This window comes from Bombina bombina, chromosome 6, assembly GCF_027579735.1.
Source record: "Bombina bombina isolate aBomBom1 chromosome 6, aBomBom1.pri, whole genome shotgun sequence".
NCBI lineage: Eukaryota > Metazoa > Chordata > Amphibia > Anura > Bombinatoridae > Bombina > Bombina bombina.
In genome coordinates this window covers 338574111-338601515 of record NC_069504.1, presented here as the reverse complement: position 1 = coordinate 338601515, position 27405 = coordinate 338574111, and the positions used below count along the sequence as shown (strand labels likewise).

The 27405-nt window shown below is 38.5% G+C and overlaps 1 protein-coding gene across 2 annotated transcripts in view; it reads left to right on the top strand.

The window, feature by feature from the left end:
• The window catches only part of STAB2 (stabilin 2), a 324351-nt gene that overhangs the window by 182176 nt on the left and 114770 nt on the right, over window positions 1-27405 (top strand). Inside the window, exons 30-39 of one of the 2 annotated variants that reach the window (XM_053716970.1) lie at window positions 5974-6088; window positions 7210-7287; window positions 8023-8121; window positions 8240-8347; window positions 9546-9677; window positions 10565-10693; window positions 17695-17751; window positions 18423-18518; window positions 25027-25222; window positions 26379-26474. In XM_053716970.1, the coding sequence (XP_053572945.1) occupies window positions 5974-6088; window positions 7210-7287; window positions 8023-8121; window positions 8240-8347; window positions 9546-9677; window positions 10565-10693; window positions 17695-17751; window positions 18423-18518; window positions 25027-25222; window positions 26379-26474 (1106 nt within the window). The remainder of the gene's footprint in view (window positions 1-5973; window positions 6089-7209; window positions 7288-8022; window positions 8122-8239; window positions 8348-9545; window positions 9678-10564; window positions 10694-17694; window positions 17752-18422; window positions 18519-25026; window positions 25223-26378; window positions 26475-27405) is intronic. The other variant, XM_053716971.1, reaches the window with a different exon arrangement.

Sequence of the window (27405 nt, the reverse complement as noted above, 5' to 3'; positions counted from 1 at the left end):
AACATTGGTGTGTCCGGTCCACGGCGTCATCCTTACTTGTGGGATATTCTCCTCCCCAACAGGAAATGGCAAAGAGTCCCAGCAAAGCTGGTCACATGATCCCTCCTAGGCTCCGCCCACCCCAGTCATTCTCTTTGCCGTTGCACAGGCAACATCTCCACAGAGATGGTTAAGAGTTTTTTGGTGTTTAAATGTAGTTTTTATTCTTCTATCAAGTGTTTGTTATTTTAAAATAGTGCTGGTATGTACTATTTACTCTGAAACAGAAAAGGATGAAGATTTCTGTTTGTAAGAGGAAAATGATTTTAGCAGACAGTAACTAAAATCGGTTGCTGTTTCCACATAGGACTGTTGAGATGAAGTAACTTCAGTTGGGGGAAACAGTTAGCAGACTTTTCTGCTTAAGGTATGACTAGCCATATTTCTAACAAGACTGTGTAATGCTGGAAGGCTGTCATTTCCCCTCATGGGGACCGGTAAGCCATTTTCTTAGTCAAAAACAAACAGAATAAAGGACTTATTATGGGCTAAAAAACTGGTAGACATTTTTATGGGCTAAATCGATTGCTTTATTTGTGCATATTATTCAAATTTAGGCTAACAATTGACATTTATAATCTTGGGGAACGTTTATAAAACGGCAGGCACTGTATTGGACACCTTTTTCAGTCAGGGGGCCTTTCTAGTCATAGACTGAGCCTCATTTTCGCGCCATTAATGAGCAGTTGTTTTTTGAGAACAGGGCATGCAGATGCATGTGTGTGGATCTAAGAATCTCTGAAAAAGCTTTTAGAAGGCGTCATTTGGTATCGTATTCCCCTCAGGGCTTGGTTGGGTCTTAGCAAAGACTGTATCTGGGACTGTATAGGGGTTAAATTGAAAAACGGCTCCGGTTCCGTTATTTTAAGGGTTAAAGCTCTGAAATTTGGTGTGCAATACTTTTAAGGCTTTAAGACACTGTGGTGAAAATTTTGTGTGGTAATTTTTGAACAATTCCTTCATACTTTTTCACATATTCAGTAATAAAGTGTTTTCTGTTTGAAATTTAAAGTGACAGTAACGGTTTTATTTTAAAACGTTTTTTGTGCATTGTTGACAAGTTTAAGCCTGTTTAACATGTCTATACCTTCAGATAAGCTATGTTCTATATGTATGAAAGCCAATGTGTCTCCCCATTTAAATTTATGTGATAATTGTGCCATAGCGTCCAAACAAAGTAAGGACAGTACTGCCACAAATAATGATATTGCCCAAGATGATTCCTCAAATGAGGGGAGTAAACATGATACTACATCATCTCCTACTGTGTCTACACCAGTTTTGCCCATGCAGGAGGCCCCTAGTACATCTAGTGCGCCAATACTTATTACCATGCAACAATTAACGGCTGTAATGGATAACTCCATAGCAAATCTTTTATCCAAAATGCCTACTTATCAGAGAAAGCGCGATTGCTCTGTTTTAAACACTGAAGAGCAAGAGGACGCTGATGATAATTGTTCTGTCATACCCTCACACCAATCTGAAGGGGCCATGAGGGAGGTTTTGCCTGAGGGAGAAACTTCAGATTCAGGAAAAAATTCTCATCAAGCTGAACCTGATGTTGTGACATTTAAATTTAAATTAGAACATCTCCGCGCACTGCTTAAGGAGGTGTTATCTACTCTGGATGATTGTGACAATTTGGTCATTCCAGAGAAATTATGCAAGATGGACAGGTTCCTAGAGGTTCCGGTGCCCCCCGACGCTTTTCCTATACCCAAGCGGGTGGCGGACATAGTAAATAAAGAGTGAGAAAAGCCCGGCATACCTTTTGTTCCTCCCCCTATATTTAAGAAATTATTTCCTATGGTCGACCCCAGAAAGGACTTATGGCAGACAGTCCCCAAGGTCGAGGGGGCAGTTTCTACTCTAAACAAACGCACTACTATCGAAGATAGTTGTGCTTTCAAAGATCCTATGGATAAAAAATTGGAAGGTTTGCTTAAAAAGATTTTTGTACAGCAAGGCTACCTTCTACAACCAATTTCATGCATTGTTCCTGTCACTACGGCAGCGTGGTTCTGGTTCGAGGAACTAGAAGAGTCGCTCAGTAGAGAAACTCCATATGAGGAGGTTATGGACAGAGTTCACACACTTAAATTGGCTAACTCTTTTATTTTAGATGCCGCTTTGCAATTAGCAAAATTAGCGGCGAAAAAATTCAGGGTTTGCTATTGTGGCGCGCAAAGCGCTTTGGCTAAAGTCTTGGTCAGCGGATGTGTCATCCAAGACAAAATGACTTAACATTACTTTCAAAGGTAAAACTTTATTTGGACCTGATTTGAAAGAGATTATTTCAGACATCACTGGGGGAAAGGGCCACGCCCTTCCACAGGATAGATCTTTTAAGGCTAAAAATAAGCCTAATTTTCGTCCCTTTCGCAGAAATGGACCAGCCTCTAATTCTGCATCCTCTAAGCAAGAGGGTAATGCCTCACAACCCAAACCAGCCTGGAAACCAATGCAAGGCTGGAACAAAGGTAAGCAGGCCAAGAAGCCTGCCACTGCTAACAAGACAGCATGAAGGAGTAGCCCCCGATCCGGGACTGGATCTGGTGGGGGGCAGACTCTCTCTCTTTGCTCAGGCTTGGGCAAGAGATGTTCGGGATCCTTGGGCGCTAGAAATAGTTTCTCAAGGTTATCTCCTGGAATTCAAGGAACTACCCCCAAGGGGAAGGTTCCACAAGTCTCACTTATCCTCAAACCAAATAAAGAGACAGGCATTCTTACATTGTGTAGAAAACCTGTTAAAGATGGGAGTGATACACCCAGTTCCAATAAAGGAACAAGGAATGGGATTTTATTCCAATCTGTTCATAGTTCCCAAAAAAGAGGGAACGTTCAGACCAATTTTGGATTTGAAGATCCTAAACAAATTTCTCAGGGTACCATCGTTCAAAATGGAAACTATTCGAACGATTCTACCCACCATCCAGGAAAGTCAATTTATGACTACCGTGGATCTAAAGGATGCATACCTACATATCCCTATCCACAAGGAACATCATCAGTTCCTAAGGTTCGCTTTTCTGGACAAACATTACCAGTTTGTGGCTCTTCCATTCGGATTAGCCACTGCTCCAAGGATTTTCACAAAGGTGCTAGGGTCCCTTCTAGCGGTTCTAAGACCAAGGGGCATTGCAGTAGTACCTTACTTGGACGACATTCTACTACAAGCGTCGCCCCTGTCAAAGGCAAAGGCTCATACGGACATCGTTCTAGCCTTTCTCACATCTCACGGATGGAAGGTGAACAAAGAAAAGAGTTCTCTGTCCCCGTCAACAAGAGTTCCCTTCTTGGGAACAATAATAGATTCCTTAGAAATGAGGATTTTTCTGACAGAGGTCAGAAAATCAAAACTTCTAAGCTCTTGTCAAGTGCTTCATTCTGTTCCTCGTCCTTCCATAGCGCAGTGCATGGAAGTAATAGGATTGATGGTTGCAACAATGGACATAGTTCCTTTTGCACGAATTCATCTAAGACCATTACAACTGTGCATGCTCAAACAGTGGAATGGGGATTATACAGACTTGTCTCCAATGATTCAAGTAGATCAAAAGACCAGAGATTCACTCCGTTGGTGGCTGACCCTGGACCATCTGTCCCAGGGAATGAGCTTCCGCAGGCCAGAGTGGGTCATTGTCACGACCGACGCCAGTCTAGTGGGCTGGGGTGCGGTCTGGGAATCCCTGAAAGCTCAAAGTCTATGGTCTCGGGAAGAGTCTCTTCTCCCGATAAACATTCTGGAACTGAGAGCGATATTCAATGCTCTCAGAGCTTGGCCTCAACTAGCAAAGGCCAAATTCATAAGGTTCCAATCAGACAACATGACGACTGTTGCTTATATCAATCATCAAGGGGGAACAAAGAGTTCCCTGGCGATGAAAGAAGTGACCAAAATAATTCAATGGGCGGAGGATCACTCCTGCCACTTGTCTGCGATCCACATCCCAGGAGTGGAAAATTGGGAAGCGGATTTTCTGAGTCGTCAGACATTCCATCCGGGGGAGTGGGAACTCCATCCGGAAATCTTTGCCCAAATAACTCAATTATGGGGCATTCCAGACATGGATCTGATGGCGTCTCGTCAGAACTTCAAGGTTCCTTGCTACGGGTCCAGATCCAGGGATCCCAAGGCGACTCTAGTAGATGCACTAGTAGCACCTTGGACCTTCAACCTAGCTTATGTATTCCCACCGTTTCCTCTCATTCCCAGGCTGGTAGCCAGGATCAATCAGGAGAGGGCCTCGGTGATCTTGATAGCTCCTGCGTGGCCACGCAGGACTTGGTATGCAGACCTGGTGAATATGTCATCGGCTCCACCATGGAAGCTACCTTTGAGACAGGACCTTCTTGTTCAAGGTCCATTCGAACACCCAAATCTGGTCTCCCTCCAACTGACGGCTTGGAGATTGAACGCTTGATTCTATCAAAGCGTGGGTTTTCAGATTCGGTGATAGATACTCTGGTTCAGGCCAGAAAACCTGTAACTAGAAAAATTTACCATAAAATATGGAAAAAATATATCTGTTGGTGTGAATCCAAAGGATTCCCATGGAATAAGATAAAAATTCCTAAGATTCTCTCCTTTCTTCAAGAAGGTTTGGAGAAAGGATTATCTGCAAGTTCCCTAAAGGGAAAGATCTCTGCTTTATCTGTCTTACTACACAAAAGACTGGCAGCTGTGCCAGATGTTCAAGCATTTGTTCAGGCTCTGGTTAGGATCAAGCCTGTTTACAGACCTTTGACTCCTCCCTGGAGTCTAAATCTAGTTCTTTCAGTTCTTCAAGGGGTTCCGTTTGAACCCTTACATTCCATAGATATTAAGTTACTATCTTGGAAAGTTTTGTTTTTGGTTGCAATTTCTTCTGCTAGAAGAGTTTCAGAGTTATCTGCTCTGCAGTGTTCTCCTCCTTATCTGGTGTTCCATGCAGATAAGGTGGTTTTGCGTACTAAGCCTGTTTTTCTTCCTAAAGTTGTTTCTAACAAAAATATTAACCAGGAGATAGTTGTACCTTCTTTGTGTCCGAATCCAGTTTCAAAGAAGGAACGTTTGTTACACAATTTGGACGTTGTCCGTGCTCTAAAGTTCTATTTAGAGGCTACTAAAGATTTCAGACAAACATCTTCCTTGTTTGTTGTTTATTCTGGTAAAAGGAGAGGTCAAAAAGCGACTTTTACCTCTCTTTCCTTTTGGCTTAAAAGCATCATCCGATTGGCTTATGAGACTGCCGGACGGCAGCCTCCTGAAAGAATCACAGCTCACTCCACTAGGGCTGTGGCTTCCACATGGGCCTTCAAGAACGAGGCTTCTGTTGACCAGATATGTAAGGCAGCGACTTGGTCTTCACTGCACACTTTTGCCAAATTTTACAAATTTGATACTTTTGCTTCTTCGGAGGCTATTTTTGGGAGAAGGGTTTTGCAAGCTGTGGTTCCTTCCGTTTAGGTGACCTGATTTGCTCCCTCCCTTCATCCGTGTCCTAAAGCTTTGGTATTGGTTCCCACAAGTAAGGATGACGCCGTGGACCGGACACACCAATGTTGGAGAAAACAGAATTTATGCTTACCTGATAAATTACTTTCTCCAACGGTGTGTCCGGTCCACGGCCCGCCCTGGTTTTTTAATCAGGTCTGATGAATTATTTTCTCTAACTACAGTCACCACGGTATCATATGGTTTCTCCTATAAATATTTCCTCCTGTCCGTCGGTCGAATGACTGGGGTGGGCGGAGCCTAGGAGGGATCATGTGACCAGCTTTGCTGGGACTCTTTGCCATTTCCTGTTGGGGAAGAGAATATCCCACAAGTAAGGATGACGCCGTGGACCGGACACACCGTTGGAGAAAGTAATTTATCAGGTAAGCATAAATTCTGTTTTTTGCGTGCTTGTTGGTAACCAAGTTTGACTTTTTTTTTTTTACCTTTAGAAATCATATATTGACCGGCATCTATAAAGTTGACGATATAAAGAAATTGAATTCCTCTCATTTGCTGGCAACCACTCTGCATAGCAATTTTCTGCATCTTTCTAAAGAAAATGAGGTAATTGTTTTCTGTTTCTGAGTTAGTAGATATTTTTGACAGACAGAAGATTCTACTTTACAGTATATGTAATCTATGGTAAATGCTTGAGAATTATAAGTCTTACAGTATATGTAATCTATTGTTTAATTCATCATTGCAAATATAAAACATATTGTACACGCCCACTGATTGACTAAGATTTTAACGTTCTCTCCAGTATCTATCTACATTATTCTCTACAAACGATTCATTTAAACCTGCTAATCTTTTTATTAATATTGAATATATAGCATTAAATTAAACAGGGACTGTCCAATCCCAGGGGACTACTGAGGTAATAATATTTCTGTTACTATCACATCTCTTTCTACCAATAAAGCTGTTGGACTTATTCCTAAAAAAAAAATCAACATGTTTAATAATAGTTCATATCTATGAGAGAATTTTTTTTCATTTATGTCGCTTTAACAAATAATTTAAAGGGAAATGATAGCCAAAACTGAAATGCACTAGAGTGGATTTCAGTTATGAATAAAAGCATTTTGCTTCAAAAAATTCTACTAATAAACCTTATGTTTAAGGGGAAATCTGTACCACATTTAAATGCAGTCTCTGTTCATAGTGACAGTGGGGGTTTGTATAATGACATTTATAGTTGTTGCTAACATTATAAACACCACCAATAGCTTTCTAAGTGGTTGCAAAGTTGAATGTGTGTACATAGGGCATGCACAGCAAATGTACCTACAAGTATGAAACAGTGATACCTTTTACTAGAATCATTTTTTCTAATACAAGTATATTGTAAAAACACTCCAGTTCAAAACCCAAATACACTAGGGTGCATTAAACTGTTGATTATTATGTAATTTTAAAATTGACTTTAAAGACATTTTGAATTATTACTTTATGCCTCATTTATATTGTCTTCTATTTTTATTTCACTTTTTATTGTGATTTTAAAAATCCTGTATGAGACCACTGTCCTCTATGATTACCATGGGTGAGAGCAGGTAAAATAATAATGTTTACTAATCAGCTGATTATTTCACCTGCGCTCCAGCTCATATATCCTCCAACAGTGGCAAGTAGCAATTTCAATAGGTAAATTAAATAAAATCTTCAACTGTTTCTTTCAGAATGTGACCGTAGAAGGAGCTAACTTTGTTGTAGGAGATATATTAGCAACAAATGGTGTTGTGCATCTTATTGATAAGGTAAATTATTTTACTTACTTTGGTGTTATCCTCTTTTATATTACTGTATACACATTAATTATATCTCAAGAACTGTGTATTTATATTTTTCTGTGACTCTCAAATGACTAGGATCTATTTTACACAGTTTAGATGTTATTTCTACTGGGTAGCTAATTATTTTGTTTGTTTTAATGAGTATAACAGGAAAAAGAAAAAAGAAAGAGATCTATTTTGAGTGGGATCTAAATAATGATGTTGTTAAGTGCAAAACTGCTTTAAGCATCAAAACAATAAGGTATAATATAGTCTCAATGACCCTTTATTGATGGAAGCAATACTGTACATACAGGGAGTTATTATATCAGGTGATTTAAAGATAGGAAGCAATGTAGCACAGTAAATACAGGAATATGAGGGGAGTGAAGTTTTCTGTCTGACTGCTCCGTCAATGCCTTGGCACCACCTTTAGAGAGAACAGCATATACAGGTAGCAAGAGGGTTTAACTACAAGCCTGCAAGTTACATTTGCTACCCCAAAACCTTTATATGTTTGCATGAAACTAAACAGTTTGATTTGTGCCTAAATGAGCAATATTTTATTCTTATGCTAATGGTCAGACAAGAACAGACTGTTGTGTTTATGTTACAAACTAAATATTTATTTGTTTTTGTGCTGATAATAATAATCTAGCTGAGTAGGTTGTAGGTTGTACACACTGGAGAAATAATATTTACAAACCTTTTTCCTGTTAGGTTTTAGCTCCTATTACATTTATGGTTAGTACAATGCCTGACCTTATAACCAGGCTTGACCAGATGCCAGATTATTCCATCTTCCGGGGTTATATTATTGTGAGTATAAAGCCAAAGGGATTTAACATCATATAGTAATGTACGTTTTATGTAGTAAACACATTTTTCAGTTAATATATAAAGTGAATAATGCACCAATGTGCTTTGTTGTTCTCAGCAATACAAGCTGGCTACAGAGATTGAAGCCACTGATACCTACACAATATTTGCACCTCATAATGATGCCATCAACAATTACATCCGGAGCAAAAGCCCAGCAACTGTGGTTTGTATATATAAGAATAATTACCTTGTACATATTTAAATTAAATTAGGTTGTCTGTCAAATAAAATGGCAAATACAATTAACACATTAACTTTTTACTTTACTGAAAAAATCCCCAGTATTTTCTTTGACAACACATAAGGCACCACGGCCTACAGTAAGTTTTGCTGTCTTCCAAATACACATTCTCATAAATAACTATAGTATTGGCTCTAGTTTGCTTGAGGGCAGTTTTGCTATCAATCCATATGGGAATAATTCATAGGAAGGAACATTTGCAGGGCAGTGGAACAGCTATGGGGGCAGTGGTGCTTTCAGGAGTTTCAAAGGAGGTCATGAAAAAGCTTTCAGTGAAATAAGCAAATTGTATAAAGTGGCATTAATATTCTGTGATTACTGTTTGTACTCACTGTCTGGTAAGAGCCCATGTCGTTGTCTTGCTCCAAGCTCAGACCCAGTTTTCTTCCTTGAGTTTCTTTGTACACAGACTTTATTTTTTTTTTCTGGTATCTTTCTTGTGTTCAAATGTCATGCTTTTGAAGTAAAATTTCAACATACAGTTGTATGTTCTAGATTAATAGAAATATGTGAACTTTAGTTGGTACAGAACACTGCACTACCCCTTAACTCAGTTCTTTTAACAGATTTGCATTTTATCCAATCAGTGCTGACTCGTAAATAACTCCATGGAAGTGAGCACAATGTTTTCTATATGGCACACATGAACTAGCACTGCCTAAATGCACTGATATAAGAGGTGACCTTCAACAGCTTAGAAATCCAATTATGAGCCTACATAGGCTTAGCTTTCAACAAAGAAACAAAGCAAATTTGATGATGAAAGTTGTTTAAAATTGCATGCCCTAACTGAATCATGAAAGTTTAATTTTGACTTGACTATCCCTTTAAACCTGCATTGCTAAAAGTTATAGTTTAATGTTTTTACAATTGTTATCATACCTGTATGTCAGAAATACTGCTTACATATATAATACACCTCTGAAGGGCCTGAGATCTGGACTAGAGACTCTTTTCTGGACACTTAATATTATCCATTGTAATCACTTGTTCTGACCTCTTGTCTCATTATTGCAATATGTATGCTATATTCATTTCAATAAAGTTTATACAATGGAATAAAATAATATGAAACATATAGAGGAAAGACGCATAATCTCTTCTCATTAACTGTCTTAAGGATGAAGACACAATCAGATATCATATTGTGCTGGGGCAGCAGCTTCTGAAGAATGATCTACATAACGGCATGCATCGGGAAACAATGTTAGGATTTTCTTTCCAAATTGGATTTTTTGTACATAGCGGACAGGTACTTCAACAGAAATTAGCTTTTGGACTTGCACAGTAACAGTCATATGTATTAATAGGATACTAAACTTAATGCTATAATGCAGATGAAAAAACAGCTAAAGCATTACCAGGATGTGCCTGCCAGCCAATTAGAACCAATAATCCAAAGAGTACTTGTTCAACATATCCAGCTGATTTTGCTGTATTTGTTTCATTAAACAACTTTTACTTCATTCAGGCCAAAAACAATAATTCAACGTGTTTAAATGCTTCTCATTCATATATATGACAGAAATAGTTTGATCACACTCTCCCTTTAAATTATAAAATCATAAATGCCCTCTCCAGTCTCCCAGTTTATATTTTATATGGAAGAAAAAGCTATTATGAAATATTTAAGATATAAATGTTAACAATACAGTCTTATTTAAGCACATTTAAAAACAAAATACTATCTAAGAGTAGATGCACCCATGGGCAGCAGCAGTCCTTGCATACTGACCAATGTGACCCATAATTTAAAAAGAAATCAGCTAAAATTACAAAAAAATATTTGTTTTTTGTAACAAAACATCATTAATAAAGTTTAATTTATATAGTATTTTTTTATTGCAAAATCTATTCTTGTATGCAAAACTCTGTTTGTAAGTGGCATAGAAATGACCTGTCTTTTTAATTACTGTCTATTTATTACCCTTTACTAGAATTTAAATTTTATAAAGATCACTGTTAATTCTCAAGCACAAGTGAATCACCATAATGATATATTGTTTTAAAAAATAATTTACATTATCAAAAAAAAACTTCTGTGTGAAGTCAAATACTTGAATCTGTAAAAGGCTTTTGCCTCATTATTATTATATTGAAATATTTAAATATCTCCTGATTTTCTGATTTTTCTTTTAGACATATATTAATGATGCCCCAGTAAATTATACTAATATAGCCACCAATAAAGGAATTATCCATGGAATCGATAAGGTTTTGGAAATCCAGAAGAATCGATGTGATAGTAATGAAACAACATATACTTTGGTAATAACTTTTTATAATGATTTTTTTTAAATGTCACTTATAGACTAGATAATTAATGTTAAGCTATCTTTATTATACATATTAACATTTCATTATTACTTTGTTACAAATGAGTAATTATATGTATTCGGTGTGTTATAGCAAGTAGCCACTTAATCTATATTTCTCCAACATTGGTGTGTCCGGTCCACGGCGTCATCCTTACTTGTGGGATATTCTCCTCCCCAACAGGAAATGGCAAAGAGTCCCAGCAAAGCTGGTCACATGATCCCTCCTAGGCTCCGCCCACCCCAGTCATTCTCTTTGCCGTTGCACAGGCAACATCTCCACGGAGATGGTTAAGAGTTTTTTGGTGTTTAAATGTAGTTTTTATTCTTCTATCAAGTGTTTGTTATTTTAAAATAGTGCTGGTATGTACTATTTACTCTGAAACAGAAAAGGATGAAGATTTCTGTTTGTAAGAGGAAGATGATTTTAGCAGACAGTAACTAAAATCGATTGCTGTTTCCACATAGGACTGTGGAGATGAAGTAACTTCAGTTGGGGGAAACAGTTAGCAGACTTTTCTGCTTAAGGTATGACTAGCCATATTTCTAACAAGACTGTGTAATGCTGGAAGGCTGTCATTTCCCCTCATGGGGACCGGTAAGCCATTTTCTTAGTCAAACAAACAGAATAAAGGGCTTAATATGGGCTAAAAAACTGGTAGACATTTTTATGGGCTAAATCGATTGCTTTATTTGGGCATATTATTCAGATTTAGGCTAACAATTGGCATTTATAATCTTGGGGAACGCTTATAAAACGGCAGGCACTGTTTTGGACACCTTTTTCAGTCAGGTGGCCTTTCTAGTTATAGACTGAGCCTCATTTTCGCGCCATTAATGCGCAGTTGTTTTTTGAGAACAGGGCATGCAGATGCATGTGTGAGGGTCTAAAAATCTCTGAAAAACCTTCTAGAAGGCGTCATTTGGTATCGTATTCCCCTCAGGGCTTGGTTGGGTCTTAGCAAAGACTATAGCTGGGACTGTATAGGGGTTAAATTTAAAAACGGCTCCGGTTCCGTTATTTTAAGGGTTAAAGCTCTGAAATTTGGTGTGCAATACTTTTAAGGCTTTAAGACACTTTTTCACATATTCAGTAATAAAGTGTTTTCTGTTTGAAATTTAAAGTGACAGTAACGGTTTTATTTTAAAACGTTTTTTGTGCTTTGTTGACAAGTTTAAGCCTGTTTAACATGTCTGTACCTTCAGATAAGCTATGTTCTATATGTATGAAAGCCAATGTGTCTCCCCACTTAAATTTATGTGATAATTGTGCCATAGCGTCCAAACAAAGTAAGGACAGTACTGCCACAGATAATGATATTGCCCAAGATGATTCCTCAAATGAGGGGAGTAAACATGATACTACATCATCTCCTACTGTGTCTACAGCAGTTTTGCCCATGCAGGAGGCCCCTAGTACATCTAGTGCGCCAATACTTATTACCATGCAACAATTAACGGCTGTAATGGATAACTCCATAGCAAATCTTTTATCCAAAATGCCTACTTATCAGAGAAAGCGCGATTGCTCTGTTTTAAACACTGAAGAGCAAGAGGGCGCTGATGATAATTGTTCTGTCATACCCTCACACCAATCTGAAGGGGCCATGAGGGAGGTTTTGTCTGATGGAGAAATTTCTGATTCAGGAAAAATTTCTCATCAAGCTGAACCTGATGTTGTGACATTTAAATTTAAATTAGAACATCTCCGCACACTACTTAAGGAGGTGTTATCTACTCTGGATGATTGTGACAATTTGGTCATTCCAGAGAAATTATGCAAGATGGACAGGTTCCTAGAGGTTCCGGTGCCCCCCGACGCTTTTCCTATACCCAAGCGGGTGGCGGACATAGTAAATAAGGAGTGGGAAAAGCCCGGCATACCTTTTGTTCCCCCCCCTATATTTAAGAAATTATTTCCTATGGTCGACCCCAGAAAGGACTTATGGCAGACAGTCCCCAAGGTCGAGGGGGCAGTTTCTACTCTAAACAAACGCACTACTATTCCTATCGAAGATAGTTGTGCTTTCAAAGATCCTATGGATAAAAAATTGGAAGGTTTGCTTAAAAAGATTTTTGTACAGCAAGGCTACCTTCTACAACCAATTTCATGCATTGTTCCTGTCACTACGGCAGCGTGGTTCTGGTTCGAGGAACTAGAAAAGTCGCTCAGTAGAGAAACTCCATATGAGGAGGTTATGGACAGAGTTCACGCACTTAAATTGGCTAACTCTTTTATTTTAGATGCCGCTTTGCAATTAGCCAGATTAGCGGCGAAAAATTCAGGGTTTGCTATCGTGGCGCGCAGAGCGCTTTGGCTAAATTCTTGGTCAGCGGATGTGTCATCCAAGACAAAATTGCTTAACATCCCTTTCAAAGGTAAAACTTTATTTGGACCAGAATTGAAAGAGATTATTTCAGACATCACTGGAGGAAAGGGCCACGCCCTTCCACAGGATAGGTCTTTTAAGGCTAAAAATAAGCCTAATTTTCGTCCCTTTCGCAGAAACGGACCAGCCTCTAATTCTGCATCCTCTAAGCAAGAGGGTAATGCCTCACAAGCCGAACCAGCCTGGAAACCAATGCAAGGCTGGAACAAGGGTAAGCAGGCCAAGAAGCCTGCCGCTGCTAACAAAACAGCATGAAGGAGTAGCCCCCGATCCGGGACCGGATCTGGTGGGGGGCAGGCTCTCTCTCTTTGCTCAGGCTTGGGCAAGAGATGTTCAGGATCCTTGGGCGCTAGAAATAGTTTCTCAAGGTTATCTCCTGGAATTCAAGGAACTACCCCCAAGGGGAAGGTTCCACAAGTCTCACTTATCCTCAAACCAAATAAAGAGACAGGCATTCTTACATTGTGTAGAAGACCTGTTAAAGATGGGAGTGATACACCCAGTTCCAATAAAGGAACAAGGAATGGGATTTTTTTTTTTCCAATCTGTTCGTAGTTCCCAAAAAAGAGGGAACGTTCAGACCAATTTTGGATTTGAAGATCCTAAACAAATTTCTCAGGGTACCATCGTTCAAAATGGAAACTATTCGAACGATTCTACCCACCATCCAGGAAAGTCAATTTATGACTACCGTGGATCTAAAGGATGCGTACCTACATATTCCTATCCACAAAGAACTTCATCAGTTCCTAAGGTTCGCTTTTCTGGACAAACATTACCAGTTTGTGGCTCTCCCATTCGGATTAGCCACTGCTCCAAGGATTTTCACAAAGGTACTAGGGTCCCTTCTAGCGGTTCTAAGACCAAGGGGCATTGCAGTAGTACCTTACTTGGACGACATTCTAATACAAGCGTCGTCCCTGTCAAAAGCAAAGGCTCATACGGACATCGTTCTAGCCTTTCTCAGATCTCACGGATGGAAGGTGAACAAAGAAAAAAGTTCTCTGTCCCCGTCAACAAGAGTTCCCTTCTTGGGAACAATAATAGATTCCTTAGAAATGAGGATTTTTCTGACAGAGGTCAGAAAATCAAAACTTCTAAGCTCTTGTCAAGTGCTTCATTCTGTTCCTCGTCCTTCCATAGCGCAGTGCATGGAAGTAGTAGGATTGATGGTTGCAACAATGGACATAGTTCCTTTTGCACGAATTCATCTAAGACCATTACAACTGTGCATGCTCAAACAGTGGAATGGGGATTATACAGACTTGTCTCCAATGATTCAAGTAGATCAAAAGACCAGAGATTCACTCCGTTGGTGGCTGACCCTGGACCATCTGTCCCAGGGAATGAGCTTCCGCAGGCCAGAGTGGGTCATTGTCACGACCGACGCCAGTCTAGTGGGCTGGGGCGCGGTCTGGGAATCCCTGAAAGCTCAGGGACTATGGTCTCGGGAAGAGTCTCTTCTCCCGATAAACATTCTGGAACTGAGAGCGATATTCAATGCTCTCAGAGCTTGGCCTCAACTAGCAAAGGCCAAATTCATAAGGTTCCAATCAGTCAACATGACGACCGTTGCTTATATCAATCATCAGGGGGGAACAAAGAGTTCCCTGGCGATGAAAGAAGTGACCAAAATAATTCAATGGGCGGAGGATCACTCCTGCCACTTGTCTGCGATCCACATCCCAGGAGTGGAAAATTGGGAAGCGGATTTTCTGAGTCGTCAGACATTCCATCCGGGGGAGTGGGAACTCCATCCGGAAATCTTTGCCCAAATAACTCAATTATGGGGCATTCCAGACATGGATCTGATGGCGTCTCGTCAGAACTTCAAGGTTCCTTGCTACGGGTCCAGATCCAGGGATCCCAAGGCGACTCTAGTAGATGCACTAGTAGCACCTTGGACCTTCAACCTAGCTTATGTATTCCCACCGTTTCCTCTCATTCCCAGGCTGGTAGCCAGGATCAATCAGGAGAGGGCCTCGGTGATCTTGATAGCTCCTGCGTGGCCACGCAGGACTTGGTATGCAGACCTGGTGAATATGTCATCGGCTCCACCATGGAAGCTACCTTTGAGACAGGACCTTCTTGTTCAGGGTCCATTCGAACATCCAAATCTGGTCTCCCTCCAACTGACGGCTTGGAGATTGAATGCTTGATTCTATCAAAGCGTGGGTTTTCAGATTCTGTTATAGATACTCTGGTTCAGGCCAGAAAACCTGTGACTAGAAAAATTTACCATAAAATATGGAAAAAATATATCTGTTGGTGTGAATCCAAAGGATTCCCATGGAATAAGATAAAAATTCCTAAGATTCTCTCCTTTCTACAAGAAGGTTTGGAGAAAGGATTATCTGCAAGTTCTCTAAAGGGACAGATCTCTGCTTTATCTGTCTTACTACACAAAAGACTGGCAGCTGTGCCAGATGTTCAAGCTTTTGTTCAGGCTCTGGTTAGGATCAAGCCTGTTTACAGACCTTTGACTCCTCCCTGGAGTCTAAATCTTGTTCTTTCAGTTCTTCAAGGGGTTCCGTTTGAACCTTTACATTCCATAGATATTAAGTTACTATCTTGGAAAGTTTTGTTTTTAGTTGCAATTTCTTCTGCTAGAAGAGTTTCAGAGTTATCTGCTCTGCAGTGTTCTCCGCCCTATCTGGTGTTCCATGCAGATAAGGTGATTTTGCGTACTAAGCCTGGTTTTCTTCCTAAGGTTGTTTCTAACAAAAATATTAACCAGGAGATAGTTGTACCTTCTTTGTGTCCGAATCCAGTTTCAAAGAAGGAACGTTTGTTACACAATTTGGACGTTGTCCGTGCTCTAAAGTTCTATTTAGAGGCTACTAAACATTTCAGACAAACATCTTCCTTGTTTGTTGTTTATTCTGGTAAAAGGAGAGGTCAAAAAGCGACTTCTACCTCTCTTTCCTTTTGGCTTAAAAGTATTATCCGATTGGCTTATGAGACTGCCGGACGGCAACCTCCTGAAAAAATTACAGCTCACCCCACTAGGGCTGTGGCTTCCACATGGGCCTTCAAGAACGAGGCTTCTGTTGACCAGATATGTAAGGCAGCGACTTGGTCTTCACTGCACACTTTTGCCAAATTTTACAAATTTGATACTTTTGCTTCTTCGGAGGCTATTTTTGGGAGAAAGGTTTTGCAAGCTGTGGTGCCTTCCGTTTAGGTGATCTGATTTGCTCCCTCCCTTCATCCGTGTCCTAAAGCTTTGGTATTGGTTCCCACAAGTAAGGATGACGCCGTGGACCGGACACACCAATGTTGGAGAAAACAGAATTTATGCTTACCTGATAAATTACTTTCTCCAACGGTGTGTCCGGTCCACGGCCCGCCCTGGTTTTTTAATCAGGTCTGATTAATTATTTTCTCTAACTACAGTCACCACGGTACCATATGGTTTCTCCTATATATATTTCCTCCTGTCCGTCGGTCGAATGACTGGGGTGGGCGGAGCCTAGGAGGGATCATGTGACCAGCTTTGCTGGGACTCTTTGCCATTTCCTGTTGGGGAGGAGAATATCCCACAAGTAAGGATGACGCCGTGGACCGGACACACCGTTGGAGAAAGTAATTTATCAGGTAAGCATAAATTCTGTTTCTCTTGTTTATTTTTTACAATTGATTTGTATCTCCTTAAAGAAAATGTTAGGTATTAAAAGATGTAGTGGTGTCAGTGGTCTCACCATTTTCCTGGGTGACTTGCTCTCCATTTCTGCTCCTTTAATGTTTCCTATTTATCTATCACCATGAATCTGTACTACTTGTTCCAACAGATTACTTACCCTGACTGATACAGATTCTGATTTTGTATCTTATCTGCCTATATGTGCTACTGACCTTCAGACTTGCACTGACCTGTGGTAAATAAAGTAATCAACAACAACAAAAAAGAGGACAAAAGGGACAAAAGAGAGAATGTTATGATTTTGTGTTATGATTTTGTGTTCTCCCAACCTCAAAATTAATTGTATTAGAAATGGAAAAGAGAGAGAGAGAGAGAGAGAGAGAGAGAGAGAGGGAGGGGATGAGAGAGGGGGAGAGAGCGAGGGATAGAGGAGGAGGAGGAAAGAGAGAATTTTTTTTAGAAGGTCGGTAAACCATCATTTTTATGAAGATACTGAACCTTTTAAAAGTTGTTTTCCGCATCATCAGAGATCAAAAAATGTAAGAGTTTCTCTTTTTTAACCTTTAGCATTTTATAAAATTATTTTAAATTTGTTTATTGATGATTTTGTTTTGATAATGAATACATTGAATTTATTGAAAATCACGCCTTGGTATGCATATAATATATATCTAATAAGTGCACCAATACAGCAGAAAATGGGGTGGTGGAATTGGTATTCTGTTATATAGCATGTAACAGCTGTTTAAAAATGTCTCCGCGTTTGTATTATTGATGACTGATTTCAGAGGTCAAAACAATTAAACATGTTTTATGTGATTTTTAATATGTAATCAAATATTTAAAAAAAGATATTTTGCTAACATGCATTCTATTCTAATTTTAAAATTGACATAGAATTGTATTTTTTATCTTTTAAAGAACAGGTGTGCTGAATGTACATTTGAAAATACATGTCCTGCAGGATCAAAAGCTAATGTAAGTTTACAAGATATTTATTTATAATTGATTTATTTTATATAAAGACTTCATAATTAGCAGAATGAACTGCTAATTGTCCATACAGGGGGTGGACATTTAGAAATAATGAGTACATTGGATAGTATTAGCGCTAAATGAGTAAAATAATGTCTCAACTAGTAGTATCCTGATGTTGTACTATGGCTTGAAAGGACACATATTGGTTTTAAATGATGCAAGTGATGGATAAAGTTAAATGCACCCATTCGTGGCCAGTTTACTGCTTCCAAATTGTTGTTTCTTTTGTTTTTTGTTTGTTTTTTATGTATGCACAGTTTGACTAAAATTTGTGCTTGCACCCAATAGTTTGTAGTAATAAGGTGATTGGACTGGACCATCAAAACAATTAAAGTCAATGGGAGTGCACTTATGGTTATACTTTCCAGTACTTCCCTGTACATTCATAGTAACACTTCTTTCTCGCTTCCTGGGTCAACAGGCAATCGGGACCAAGTTCCCACTGACTATTTGAGAAGAAATAGTCTCTGATTGACTTTATTGTATTGTCATTAACTTTATGCATTACTTACATGTGCATTCATCCATTTAAGGCATGCAAGGATGCGAAAATATATGATATATTATGTTAATTACTATGTAATGAAAATGTTTTTTGTTTTTTTGTGTAGCTGTTGTTTAAGAAGCACTGCCTCTACACAAAGTATAATTTGCAAAGAAAATTTATAGCAGTTGGGTGTCAAACACAGTGTGTTACCACTATAATTGTGAGTATTTTTCTAATTTTCTTTACCACGTTTTATGTAAAAAAAAATTGCTTCCAGTACTAAATCTTAAAAAATACGGATCTTCCAACAAAAAAATCTTATCAGACTCCAAACAAGAATATACTGTACAGTAAGTTTTCAAAACAATAAATTGGTTTCTGCTGGTTCTGCATTCAAATTGTTATGAAGTGGCAAAGGTTCATTGATCCAAAAGTTTTTAATTAAACTGTTAATAAATGTTCCAAAAAATCCAGTAGTGCACACATTATTAATATATTTGTCAATATTGGCTTGGTGAGTTAAACTACTGTATGAAGATATTCTTTATGTTAGTTATTTGATGTCTTCTGATGACAATATGGACAGAAATGATATGCCCAGTGAGAAACATATATTGATATAAAGAGAGGGTTGTTACTATGTAGGATTTAATCTCCAGCAACGTAAAGTTTTTTTACGTTGTGGAACTTATTACCTAAGGAGATAGAAAATGCCCATACCTTAGATACATTTAAAAATGGTTTAGCTACGTTTCTGGCTAGAAACTGAATTCAGGGACATGATTGCTTGTGTTAATTGGCTCACCTTTTTAATGGGATTAGTTTAAGCTCAACTGGAGCTTTTATTGTAAGTATATTAAGCATTATAAAGGTTTAACTCGATGGACTTCTGTCTTTTTTAACCTCATCTACTATGTATGTTACTAAGTTACTATGATTGAACATCAGTTGTGTGCTGGAAAAGCAATAAGGGGCAGATTAAAGGGAGAAATTGTGTATGTTTCTATGTAAGAAGTATTACTACTTACTTTATATATAAAGTATGTTAAATTTTATTTTCAGCTTCAGATTTTTTGCTTTTCTCAGGTAGTATGCTTTGAAGGATTTTTAATATGTTAGGCATCATCTCTAACAAGGGGAAATGAGGTATTGATGTGAACCATATATTTAGTAATTTGTGAATAAGAACTGAAGCCAGTGGAGAATGTTATTACTAGTATGAAAGTCCAGTGTACAGTATACAGAAAAAGTGGACCTCTTTCTGACCGTTCGCTATAATACAGTATGTTGTTTGATCATACATGTATATAATGATGAATATTATGTGGCACACTCAAATGTGTTTAATTCTTTTCAGAGATAGTGCTTGTGAGTTTTCCCTCTAATTTGAATGAAAGTTGAGTATATACTACTAAAATTGATTTTGGTGTAATAGTAGGCACCAATCAGCAAGCGCTACCCAGGGTTCTGAAACAAAAATGGTCCAGCTTCTAAGCTTACATTCCTGCTTTTCAAATAAAGATACCAAAAGAACAAATAAAAAATAATAGGAGTAAATTAGAAAGTTGCTTAAAATTACATGCTCTATCCAAATCACAAAAGAAAAAGTTTGGGTTTCATATCCCTTTAACCCCTTAACGACCAAGGACGTACGCCACATGTCCTAAAAAAAAAATACAGTTAATGACCGAGGACGTGTGGCGTACGTCCTTGGTCTGGAAAGCAGCTGGAAGCGATCCTGCTCGCTTCCAGTTGCTTTCCGGTTATTACAGTGATGCCTCGATATCGAGGCATCCTGCAATAACCTTTTTTAGAAATCCGGTGCAGAGAGATCCACTCTGTGGCCCTCTCTGCACCGGACATCACCGGCTAAATCCGTTGGTGGGTGGGAGCCGGTTCGGGAGGCGGGTGGCGGCCATCGATGGCCCTGATGATGTGGAGGGGGGCGGGATCATGGGCGGGGGTGATCGGAGGCACGCACGGACGCGCACGCGTGCACGGGAGGGCGGGGGCGGTCGCGTGCACGAGGAGGGAGCGGGTGGGAACCGCTCCACTACAGAAAAATGATGTATTAAAAGTTTTAAAAAGTAGTCAATATTTATATAAAACTACATTAGTCAGGGGGTGGGGGATTGGTCTGTGTGGGGGGGAAGCTACACTACAGAAAAAGAACATTAAAAAAAAAAAACATTTCTCTTGCAAACTGGGTACTGGCAGACAGCTGCCAGTACCCAAGATGGCCCCCAATAAGGCAGAGGGGGAGGGTTAGAGAGCTGTTTTGGGGGGGGATCAGGGAGGTTGGGGGCTAAGGGGGGATCCTACAAAGTAGCATATGTAAATATGCTAAAAATTTATTTTATTTAAAAAAAACAAAAAACTTATTTTAGTACTGGCAGACTTTCTGCCAGTACTTAAGATGGCGGGGACAATTGTGGTGTGGGGGAGGGAAGGGAGCTGTTTGGGAGGGATCAGGGGGTCTGATGTGTCAGGTGGGAGGCTGATCTCTACACTAAAGCTAAAATTAACCCTGCAAGCTCCCTACAAACTACCTAATTAACCCCTTCACTGCTAGCCATAATACACATGTGATGCGCAGCAGCACTTAGCGGCCTTCTAATTACCAAAAAGCAACGCCAAAGTCATATATGTCTGCTATTTCTGAACAAAGGGGATCCCAGAGAAGCATTTACAACCATTTGTGCCATAATTACACAAGCTGTTTGTAAATAATTTCAGTGAGAAACCTAAAATTGTGAAAAATTTAGCGTTTTTTTTAATTTGATTGCATTTGGCGGTGAAATGGTGGCATGAAATATACCAAAATGGGCCTAGATCAATACTTGGGGTTGTCTACTACACTACACTGAAGCTAAAATTAACCCTAGAAGCTCCCTAATTAACCCCTTCACTGCTGGGCATAATACACGTGTGGTGCGCAGTCGCATTTAGCAGCCTTCTAATTAGTAAAAAGCAAAGCCAAAGCCACATATGTCTGCTATTTATGAACAAAGGGGATCCCAGAGAAGCATTTACAACCATTTATGCTATAATTGCATAAGTTGTTTGTAAATAATTTCAGTGAGAAACCTAAAGTTTGTGAAAAAAATTGTGAAAAAGTGAACAATTTTTTTTATTTGATCGCATTTGGCGGTGAAATGATGGCATGAAATATATCAAAATGGGCCTAGATCAATACTTTGGGATGTCTTCTAAAAAATATATATATATACATGTCAGGGGATATTCAGGGATTCCTGAAAGATATCAGTGTCCCAATGAAACTAGCACTAATTTTGAAAAAAAGTGGTTTGGAATTAGCAAAGTGCTACTTGTATTTATGGCCCTATAACTTGCAAAAAAAGCAAAGAACATGTAAACATTGGGTATTTCTAAACTCAGGACAAAATTTAGAAACTATTTAGCATATGTTTTTTTTGGTGGTTGTAGATGTGTAACAGATTTTAGGGGTCAAAGTTAGAAAAAGTGTGTTTTTTTCAATTTTTTCCTCATATTTTATAAAACATTTTATAGTAAATTATAAGATATGATGAAAATAATGGTATATTTTGAAAGTCCATTTAATGGCGAGAAAAACGGTATATAATATGTGTGGGTACATTAAATGAGTAAGGGGAAAATTACAGCTAAACACAAACACCGCAGAAATGTAAAAATAGCCTTGGTCCCAAACGGACAGAAAATGGAAAAGTGCTGTGGGCATTAAGGGGTTAAGTAATATTGTGTAGTTCATGCTAATGAGCATATACAAGTCTCCCTATAATGCTAGTGCCCCTGCTTTAACCTAAAAGAGTGTAATGCCAGAACTAACTATAGACAGTCTTTTTAATGTATTTTGGCCTAGATTTAGAGTTGGGCGGTAGCCGTGAAAACCAGCGTTAGAGGCTCCTAACGCTGGTTTTAGGCTACCTCCGGTATTTGGAGTCATTAAAAAAAAGGGTCTAACGCTCACTTTTCAGCCACGACTTTTCCATACCGCAGATCCCCTTACGTAAATTGCGTATCCTATCTTTTCAATGGGATTTTTCTAACTCCGGTATTTAGAGTCGTGTCTGAAGTGAGCGTTAGAATTCTAACGACAAAACTCCAGCCGCAGAAAAAAGTAGTTAAGAGCTTTCTGGGCTAACGCCGGTTCATAAAGCTCTTAACTACTGTACTCTAAAGTACACTAACACGCATAAACTACCTATGTACCCCTAAACCGAAGTCCCCCCACATCGCCGCCACTCGATTAATTTTTTTTAACCCCTAATCTGCTGACCGCCACCTACGTTATACTTATGTACCCCTAATCTGCTGCCCCTAACACCGCCGACCCCTATATTATATTTATTAACCCCTAACCTGCCCCCCACAACGTCGCAGCCAGCTACCTACAATAATTAACCCCTAATCTGCCGACCGCAAAGCGCCGCCACCTACGTTATACTTATGTACCCCTAATCTGCTGCCCCTAACACCGCCGACCCCTATATTATATTTATTAACCCCTAATCTGCCCCCCACAACGTCGCCTCCACCTGCCTACACTTATTAACCCCTAATCTGCCGAGTGGACCACACCGCTATTATTATAAAGTTATTAACCCCTAATCCGCCTCACTAACCCTATAATAAATAGTATTAACCCCTAATCTGCCCTCCCTAACATCGCCGACACCTAACTTCAAACATTAACCCCTAATCTGCCGACTGGAGCTCACCGCTATTCTAATAAATGTATTAACCCCTAAAGCTAAGTCTAACCCTAACACTAACACCCCCTAAGTTAAATATAATTTTAATCTAACAAAATTAATTAACTCTTATTAAATAAATTATTCCTATTTAACGCTAAATACTTACCTGTAAAATAAATCCTAATATAGCTACAATATAAATTATAATTATATTATAGCTATTTTAGGATTTATATTTATTTTACAGGTAACTTTGTATTTATTTTAACCAGGTACAATAGCTATTAAATAGTTAAGAACTATTTAATAGCTAAAATAGTTAAAATAATTACAAATTTACCTGTAAAATAAATCCTAACCTAAGTTACAATTAAACCTAACTCTACACTATCAATAAATTAATTAAATAAAATACCTACAATTACCTACAATTAAACCTAACACTACACTATCAATAAATTAATTAAATACAATACCTACAAATAACTACAATGAAATAAACTAACTAAAGTACAAAAAATAAAAAAGAACTAAGTTACAAAAAATAAAAAAATATTTACAAACATAAGAAAAATATTACAACAATTTTAAACTAATTACACCTACTCTAAGCCCCCTAATAAAATAACAAAGCCCCCCAAAATAAAAAAATGCCCTACCCTATTCTAGATTACTAAAGTTCAAAGCTCTTTTACCTTACCAGCCCTGAACAGGGCCCTTTGCGGGGCATGCCCCAAGAAGTTCAGCTCTTTTGCCTGTAAAAAAAACATACAATACCCCCCCCCCCAACATTACAACCCACCACCCACTGTAAAATAAATATAAATCCGAAAATAGCTATAATATAATTATAATTTATATTGTAGCTATATTAGGATTTATTTTACAGGTAAGTATTTATCTTTAAATAGGAATAATTTATTTAATAAGAGTTAATTAATTTCGTTAGATTAAAATTATATTTAATTTAGGGGGGTGTTAGTGTTAGGGTTAGACTTAGCTTTAGGGGTTAATACATTTATTAGAATAGCGGTGAGCTCCAGTCGGCAGATTAGGGGTTAATAATTGAAGTTAGGTTCGGCGATGTTAGGGAGGGCAGATTAGGGGTTAATACTATTTATTATAGGGTTAGTGAGGCGGATTAGGGGCTAATAACTTTATTATGATAGCGGTGCGGTCCGGTCGGCAGATTAGGGGTTAATAAGTGTAGGCAGGTGGAGGCGACGTTGTGGGGGGCAGATTAGGGGTTAATAAATATAATATAGGGGTCGGCGGTGTTAGGGGCAGCAGATTAGGGGTACATAAGGATAATGTAAGTAGCGGCGGTTTACGGAGCGGCAGATTAGGGGTTAAAAATAATATGCAGGGGTCAGCGATAGCGGGGGCGGCAGATTAGGGGTTAATAAGTGTAAGGCTAGGGGTGTTTAGACTCGGGGTACATGTTAGGGTGTTAGGTGCAGACGTAGGAAGTGTTTCCCCATAGCAAACAATGGGGATGCGTTAGGAGCTGAACGCGGCTTTTTTGCAGGTGTTAGGTTTTTTTTCAGCTCAAACAGCCCCATTGTTTCCTATGGGGGAATCGTGCACGAGCACGTTTTTGAGGCTGGCCGCGTCCGTAAGCAACTCTGGTATCGAGAGTTGAAGCTGCGTTAAATATGCTCTACGCTCCTTTTTTGGAGCCTAACGCAGCCTTTATGTGGACTCTCAATACCAGAGTTATTTTTATGGTGCGGCCAGAAAAAAGCCGGCGTTAGCTACGCGGGTCCTTACCGACAAAACTCTAAATCTAGCCGTTTGTGACTCCTTTATTTGCCAGAAAGATGTAAAACCTTGCTGATTAATATCAATCCAGTTTGCACTAATAGTAAATGTAACAGCTTATCCTCAGAGATATACTGAAGTTGGCCTCTTTGTTTAATGGGAATGTGCACCAATAAAAGGGGGTTTGTGGTTTATGCATTTTTTTCTCAATTTATTATTACATTTACTGCGATGATGTTCTTATAAAATCTTTTATCATCATGTTTACAGACAAGAAAATGTTGTGCAGGATTCTTTGGGCAACAATGTTTGCCTTGTCCAGGCAAATATGGACTACCTTGCTTTGGCAATGGCATTTGCATGGATGGTATAAATGGCACAGGAGTTTGCCAGTGTGAAGACGGATATAATGGAACAGCTTGTGAAATGTGTGTCAAGGGAAAATATGGTTCTCACTGTAATCAAGGTACTAGTTTTACAATTGTGTGTGTATATATATATTAGATTAGATTAGACTAATAATCAACATTCTCTATGTTTCCCTCTGTTTACCAAAAGAGCAAAGTCAGTAAGAGTATTTCATGAGAAGTTACCTTTCCCAAAGCCAGATCCAATCATTCTGAAACACAAAATATAACTGCAAACATCTAAAAATCTGATGGAAGTGGGTTTTACCAAAGTCTACAGCTTCAGCATTTCCTGTAATTTTCCATGTTCCTTAGTGAGACCTAGAGAGTCCTTTATAGTGAATTTAGGAGCGTCCCTTTGCCATAAATTCACAGTTTTGGCCTAAGTGTGCTTTGAATATTGGCAGTATTTTTGTTAGATTGTTAAGTATTAACTGTTTTTATTTTTAAATTCCATTTCCAAATAATATATTATTGTGTCTACCTTTGTAAGTAAAATGAAACTATTGTTTTATAGAAATCAAATTTAATCTTTACCTTTTGGAGGGATGAGAAAATTAGTGTTTGGAAGTGTATTTTATTATTGCAAGACTACACTGTGTAATTATGAACATTTCATTTCATTTTTAGTGCACAATTATTTAGAAGAATTAGATTTAAATTAAGCCTTCTCATATTTATAGACCAAGGCACGTCATGTAATTTGACAGTACTTTACCAACTAATAATGTCGGTGGTAATAATATAAATTTTTATAATAATAATAAATCATAATGCATTTGTCAAACATGGTTCTGTAGTGCACTAACCCTTTCCTTCTGCCATCTTGTTGTATAGATTGTATATGTTCTTTGTTAGTTACTATATGTAGTTGTGTGGTTGTTTTTTGTCTAAATACATTTTCATTACAGTTATATAGTGTCTCTGTTCCACTTAAATGTGTGAGATGGATGTCTTCAGTTCAGTACATACATTATATGAACACTCTAATCAGCTTTTAGATATGCCCCATAATTAGAGTTGCATAGAAGATAACCACTAAAGAGTTGAAGATTGAGAGATTTTTAATACTATTGTACAGGACATTTTCTAAAACAATGTTTATGTTATGGCCCTGTATAGAAAGTGGTTTTATGTTCCTAAAGTATTTCTACTTGTAAATTTTAGTACTAAATACGTTTTTTAATCTAAATCATTTATTGTTCCTGTGTACAGAATGTGTTTGTGTTAATGGAAAGTGTAATGAAGGTATCAACGGAGATGGGAGTTGTGAGTGCAACGTTGGCTGGAAAGGAGTAAAATGTGACATTGGTAAGGTTCATTTCATTTTAATTATGACATTTAATACCTTTGTTGCTCATGACGTAATGTACTGAAAATGATTCATGTGTGTCTATTTTACTAAACAATATTCTACTGTATTGAAGTGGCAGATGTCTGTAAAGTCATATTTAGCGGAAATCATGCAAAAAGACAAAACACCAAGCTTTTCTTATAAGGATTTGAATTGCCAGTTCGTCTGCTTAGGCAGCTGTATATGAGTCAATCCTACAATGTCCCGTTCTTAGCTCCAGGCAGCAGGAGGCTTGATGCTGCCTGCTTCCTGTTCTTCCCTGCTTCATATTTACTGTTGTACATAGCGTGATGAATAAGAGCTAGGAGGTGATGCACAAAGGGTAGGAAATAGTAAGCACCAAGCCAAGGATGCCTACCAGGAAGTTATATAGAGCTGTGGTCAAGAAGATTAGATCTTAGACTTGCTATCACAGTTGCTTTCATGTGTGCTTTTGTCACATTTAAGTGAAATAAGCACTTAAAGGGACAGTTTTCTCCCCTTTAATTTGTTCCCAATGATCCACTTTACCTGCTGGAGTGTATTAAATTGTTTACAAGTAGCTCCTTTACCCTTATATTGGCATTTGAAATAGTTGATTTAGCATGTGGTATCCCCACCTATTCTGAAAGTTTGTGGCCGCAGGTCCCAGCTATAGATAAGCTTTGTAAACACAGCCAGCAGAAGAGATTACACTCCCATTGTGATATAGCAGAGCTAAGGTAATAAAATTTTGATTTTCCATTGTTCTCTCCAAGTACTTGTGATTGGTTTATGGACAGATATAAGATAAAGAAGCAGGTATATGTGCACAATGTGATACAGTAATGAGATCTGATTATACCTACAAGCTCAACCCATTTTATTAGGTTGTGGCCTCAAAACACAAAATCAGAGCTTTCATATACA